The sequence below is a fragment of the Bos indicus genome, chromosome 3, assembly GCF_029378745.1.
Source record: "Bos indicus isolate NIAB-ARS_2022 breed Sahiwal x Tharparkar chromosome 3, NIAB-ARS_B.indTharparkar_mat_pri_1.0, whole genome shotgun sequence".
In the NCBI taxonomy this organism is placed as follows: domain Eukaryota; kingdom Metazoa; phylum Chordata; class Mammalia; order Artiodactyla; family Bovidae; genus Bos; species Bos indicus.
This window is the reverse complement of record NC_091762.1, coordinates 11,719,980-11,726,246: the sequence shown is the minus strand read 5'-3', so window position 1 is coordinate 11,726,246 and position 6,267 is coordinate 11,719,980. Positions and strand designations below refer to the sequence as shown.

The 6,267-nt window shown below is 43.8% G+C and overlaps 1 protein-coding gene across 1 annotated transcript; it reads left to right on the top strand.

Annotated features, from left to right (window-relative positions):
* Positions 1–2,227: 2,227 nt before the first annotated feature.
* On the top strand, positions 2,228–5,870 carry LOC109578994 (T-cell surface glycoprotein CD1e, membrane-associated-like). The gene is made up of 6 exons (XM_019988443.2): positions 2,228–2,480; positions 2,810–3,106; positions 3,687–3,965; positions 4,210–4,488; positions 4,894–4,987; positions 5,097–5,870. Exons 1-6 carry the CDS (start codon positions 2,420–2,422, stop codon positions 5,254–5,256), a joined length of 1,170 nt encoding a protein of 389 aa, XP_019844002.2. The 5' UTR covers positions 2,228–2,419; the 3' UTR covers positions 5,257–5,870.
* The last annotated feature ends 397 nt before the right edge of the window (positions 5,871–6,267 follow it).

Below are 6,267 nucleotides of genomic sequence, written 5' to 3'. Positions count from 1 at the left end.
TGAGAGTTGGACTATAAAGAAAGCTGAGCATTGAAGAATTGATGCTTTTGAACTATGGTGTTGGAGAAGACTCTTGAGAGTCCCTCAGACTGCAAGGAGATCCAAACAGTCCATTCTAAAGGATATCAGTCCTGGGTGTTCATTGGAAGGACTGATGTTGAAGCTGAAACTCCAATATTTTGGCCACCTAATGCAAAGAGCTGACTTGTTTGAAAAGACCCTGATTCTGGGAAAGATTGAAACACCAAGTACCTCCATCAGGAGGCTTACTCTAACATGAACCAATCTGAACTGTGCATCTCCATGCCATCCTCCCCAGACTTGTGCTGCCTGCCTTCACGAATGGCCTTGTTTCTCTCTTCTTGGCCACACTTTGACTACTCCTGATGACCTCCAAGATATCTTTGCTATTTCCATTTCTCTCCATTCTCATTGCTACTACCTTTGTCCAGGTCACTACAATCATCGGCCATCATGGTCTCATCAGGGTCTTTTCCAATGAGTTGGCTTTTTTTGCATCAGGTGGCCAAAGTATTGAAGATTCAGCTTCAACATCAGTCCTTCCAATGAATATTCAGGGTTGATTTCCTTTAGGACTGACTGGTTTGATCTTCTTGCTTTCCAAGTAACTTTCTAGAGTCTTCTCCATCACCACAGTTTGAAAGCATCAGCTCTTCAGTGCTCAGCCTTCTTTATGGTTCAACTCTGAGGCAAATTTTTGGTTTTACTTAGTTTCATAAAGGAAGTTCTGTGGCATATTGTCTGGCTTCCTGAGGGTTCAAATATGGCTTAACTTTGCCTTCATGGGGGAATGATAATTTGCCTGAATAAAGTAATTTAGAAGTATCTCATTACCTCAGAGTTCTGAAATATTTCCCCATAGCATCACACATGAGGAGTCTGAAGCCTATGTCATTCTCTTCTTTTTAATTAGCTAGTATGTGTCTAAAACTGAGTTGGTTTTTTTTTTGTCTTTGGAATTCAGGAACAATACCAGGATGAGACTGAATGTGGATCTTTTTCCACAATTATGATCACTATTCAGTAGGCTTTATAGCAAAAGTAGACATTTTAGTTGGGTTTTGTTTTGTTTTCTCCAAATAAATTTCTTGTCTGAACCTAAGTGTCTGGCAAATTTGTTTGGCACCAAGTGGGCACTGATAGTGATAGTGAAGTCGCTCGGTCGTGTCTGACTCTTTGCGAGTGGGCACTAATTAAATGTCAGATGAATGGCCAAACAGAGGAAATATGTTTCAACTGCCTTAAGGCTGCCATAGCTAATGTCAATGCAAGGAACCAAAATAGAGACTCAACTCAATAATTAATTCTCCCATGCACACTACAGTCCCTTAGAGTCACTTCCCTGCCTCCAATAAAGCTCTTCTCTTGTCAACAACAACTGAAGGGGATACCAGTGCTCCCAGGCCATGCCCACTGTTCATACCGAGAGCCAAGCTTGCCCACCATCAGTAGACATACTCAACTCATTTTGGGTAAGGATGGGTTCCAAGGCCTCTGGATACTCCCCACAGACCCACTCACACAACATGACTGGAAATCCACCTGCCTCCCAGCTCACCATTTCCAGGTTAAACTCAGACATAGACCCTTCAACAGTGACAACTAGTCTGTCCAGGAAAACTGAGCAAAAGGGCATTTTTTATAGATTATCTGGTAACCTGTATTGTCACTACTGCTTCTTTTTCATTGTGGATGATGAATGAGGTTTGCCTGTACACTAACGGCTACACTCAAAATGTCTAGTGTTTTCTGGCAATGATTTTGAGAAAAGCAGACTGAAGGGACGAAGGGGACTGAGATGAGGTGGAACAGGCAGGACAGGTGAGAGGAGTGAGTGTCGACTCCAGGGGGAAAGCAGTTAGTAGAGAAAAACAGGGAAGACCAATAAGAAGGGGGAAAGGTAGCCAAGCGGCATACAGGAGGAGGAGACTACAGAAGGATGAGGAGTGAGAAGACTGCTGAAAAGGCCACTGGGCATCACTGATCACCTTCCATCATTTCTTCTCACAGAGGAAGACACTGAGAACCCAAGTATGGACTTGATTTCTCCAATGCTAAAAGATGCTAAGTATTCCAGCCAAATCACAGACAATAGGCTTTCTTCAGAAGCCAGGACTGGCTGCAGTAGAGGGGGTCAGGATGGCGTAGGCACACACAGAAGAAAATCAGGAAGTCAGATAATGGGAGAAGTGGAGGGGAAGTGAGAGACCGTGTGGGAGGCCTGTGACTGCCAGACGCTGTAGGGTTTCTCTGGCAGGGAAGTTGGCAGAGGGAGAGGTTTGTGTGTTGGTGTACCAAGGGAAGTCAGATGAGAGGGTGAGAGGGTAGAGAGGGGAACCGTGTCTGAGTTCTGAGGGCAGCTTGCCTGTGCAGTAATCCTTCACTTAACAGAGCTCCAATGCTGCTTCTGCTGCCTCTGCTATTCAAGGGACTTCTCTGCCATGGGGCAAGCACAGTGGGTAAGATGATCCCAGGTGGAAAGACACCCTTGGCTGGGCACTCCAGGGTAGAGAGGTTCTGGGGAGGACCCAGGGGAAGGGAGTAATGCACCTACAGGATGCCCTTGGGGTCTGCACACCAGGTTAGTTCCTAGAAAAGTATTCTTTGTCATAGTCTCAGTTAATCTGCTCTTCAGTTAATCTGCCTGATTTTGGGAAGAGGATGCTAGCTCAGAGGCAGAGGGTATAAGAATACGTGCAACCTGTGTAACCATCTCTCCTCTATGTGTAACCATGCATCCTCTCCTCTATGGGGCCAACTTTTCCCATGCTTTCACTCTCTCTCTCAGGTCTTCAGGTTCCAGGACCCCATCATCTGGCTGCAGAAGAATCCCCCTCCTTCCGCTTGATCCAGATCTCCTCCTTTGCCAATCACAGCTGGACGAAGACCCAGGGCTCAGGCTGGCTGGGCGACCTGCAGACTCATGGCTGGGATAGTGTCTTGGCCAGCATCCGCTTTCTGAGGCCCTGGTCCCAGGGTAACTTCAGCAAGGAGGAACTGAAGAACATCCAGGCATTCTTACAGCTGTACCTCCACAGTTTCCCACGGGAAGTGCAGGCCTATGCCAGTCAGTTTCAGTTTGAATGTGAGTTCTTTATTCCAAGAGAATATTCGCCAGAAGGCTCTGACCATCTTTCAAAGGATAGATGGAATGTGGACGCTGACGTTGTTCCTTGTCTCCTTTTGGGCACTGTCCCTCCTCTGCTGCACCCTTCACCACCACTCCCACTCTATTCTCCCACCCAATACACATAGCTCTCACACCTCTAAACATACCATCAGGTTCTAGACCTTGAATAACTGTCTGTTCTTGATCTTCTGCCCAGCACCCTGGCCTCAGAGTCAGCCTTTCCCAACCAAGATTCTGCCCTCCTTTCTTCCATGTTTACAAGGTTCTGCTTGTACCTAACCACTCCCCAGTCTGCTCTTCCGGTTAATGTCCTTTATTTCTCTAACAGACTTCCGTCTAGCCCTTCCCCTTAATTATTTCAAAATACCTTTATTATCTCAAAATTTTCTTCCCACAAACTTCCCTTTTCCTGTCCCACCTCTGGCCTTCCATGTGATCCCCCAGCAAGTTTTCCTTCCTTTAAATCTCTAGGTTGTTTACTTTCCTTCCCTGTAATTCTTTCCATATTGATTCTCTCTTCCTTATCTACCCGCAGACCCCTTTGAGCTCCAGGTATCATTTGGATGTTTAATTCATTCTGGGAAGGCTTTGGAAACCTTCTTAAATGGAGCATATCAAGGATTAGATTTCCTGAGTTTCCAAGAAAATTCCTGGAAGCCATCTCCAGAAGCAGGAAGTCGAGCTGAGAATGTCTGTAAGGTGCTCAACCACTACCGAGTTATTAAAGAAATTGTGCAGAGGCTTCTCAGTGACACCTGTCCTCGGTTTCTGGCAGGAGTCCTTGAAGCAGGGAAGGCAGAACTGGAAAAACAAGGTGAGCCCAACTCTTTTTCCCCTCCTATTTCCGGTGTATCAACACCTGTATTTGAGTTTTCTACTCTTTATCAACCTTTTGAAACACATAATAAGAAGCTAGAGGGTGAGATGTTTGGATTTAGAACTGTTTCCTAGAAAAGAGGAAGAAGTGATTACTCAAACTACTTAAGGAACCCTAAGTCACTAAACTGTAGTCTAGGGTGCCCTCCTAAATTCTGTTTATCCTCCTCTTTACTCTCTAGTGAAGCCAGAGGCTTGGGTGTCCAAAGGCCCCAGTCCTGGGCCTGGCCGTCTGTTGTTGGTGTGCCATGTCTCTGGCTTTCATCCAAAGCCCATATGGGTGATGTGGATGAGGGGTAAGCAGAAGCACCCAGGGACTCGACGAGGTGATGTCTTGCCCAATGCTGATGGGACCTGGTATCTCCGAGTAACCCTGGATGTGGCAGCTGGGGAGGCGGCTGGCCTGAGTTGCCAAGTGAAGCACAGCAGCCTAGGAGGCCAGGACATCATCATCCACTGGGGTGAGAGAGAACTGGGGTCTGCTGGGAGGTGATAGTCTTTTCATAGTAAAAACAGCTAATGAGTGAGGAACTTAGAAAAAATGGCCAGAAATGCTATGCGCAAGAGGTTACAGGTGGGGGAATCCATGGAAAGAAAGGTGGAGCATGACACCAGTTAAATTTTAAGAAAATGCAAGAAGAGGATTAGAAGTACTAGAGAGAAAAAAAAGAAGGAGCTGGTGATTTGATGAAAGAGAGAAAAAGTGGACAGACCAGAGACACAGACTCAGGATGAATTGAAATGAGGACTCTAGAAAAGACAGATTAAAACTCTGGGAGGTCCCACCACTGTGAAATGAGAAGCATTAACTATGGTAGAAAAGAGAGCACTTTATAGATTGATTTTCTTATTTTATCCCCACTTAGGTGGATACTCCGTATTCTGGATATTGATCTGCTTAATTGTAATAGTTACCTTGGTCATGTTGGTTATAGTTGATTCATTGTTTAAAAAGCAGAGGTGAGTCTTGTTTTGTCTCTTCAGCTTCTTATCAGTTTATTCTTTTTTTCTCCCTTTCTCCTTTCTCTGATTTCCCTTATTTGACCGAGATCTTCTTTTCCTCCCACAGCTCAAATCAGGATGTCTTCTCTATCTCCCACCCTGCCTTTCCCATAGGAGCCAAAACCCAAGACCCCAGGAATTCAGGACATCAGCTCTGCTTGGCACAGGAATCATGGATCAAAAACAAACTCTTAAAGAAATGGAAAGCTAGACTAAATCAACTCTAGTGTCATTAGTTTTACCTTCCACATAAAATTATTTTCCACTTCTGTTTAAACATGATTCATAGCTCTAAACAAAGCTTGATTTTGCTAAAGTGATTTGTTCTGTCAGAGACCAGGCCTGCACCCTTTTGAAAATCTGTTTTTTTCCCTCCCATCTTCCAGAATATCTTTTCTACTTCAGCCACATGTTCATCACTATTGATCCTTAAAATTTTAATTCAGATGCCTCTTTCTTAAGAACTTACTTGGATTGTCCAGGGGAAAGCTCTTCTTTATATCCCAAATTGGACTGTTCTTCCTAAATACACTCATCTCTTCCTACTCCAAACAGTCATTTTAAATTTTTTGTGTTTTTCTCTCATTTGCTTGAAAGCAAGATTTACGTGTTTGTATTTGTGTCCATCATCGAAAACCTCACCTGGTTCTTGGCAGATTGTGGGCAGGTAACTTGTGCAGTTGTTGCCATCTCAAAATCCTGTTCATTTTTGAAGGAGATATTGCATTTTCATTTTATACTGGCCTCACAAATTATGTAGCTGGTTTGTCCTGAAAGAGATCTTTCTCAATAAATACTGACTGAAATAAATGTATTGTCAAATAAATTGTCTTAATCCCTTCCCTTTTTGTCATCTCTGCATCATTTGGCTATGTTCTTATTAAAACTCTTTGTCTGTCTCCCACCAAAGGTGAAGGAGGTAGCTAAGTGTTTCAGACTTCATCGCTGTCATGGTGTTCATGCATCTTCAGAGATATTTAAATAAAATAATAACACATGAGATTTTCTCTTGTCAAAGAGAGGGTAGGTTTGGACTGACATTCCTACTTCTCTGAGATTGTGTATTACTATATATGTCTTTGTGGATACACATATTCAGGGGATACATTCATATTTTGGAAAGTTAGGAACAGAACATGGAGACTGAGGATTATTTTTATGGACAAAGCCAAGCAAGGAAGGGATACATTGATCAGATGCCAGCCAAGTTACATTTATTTTCTTTAGCATTTTGACTT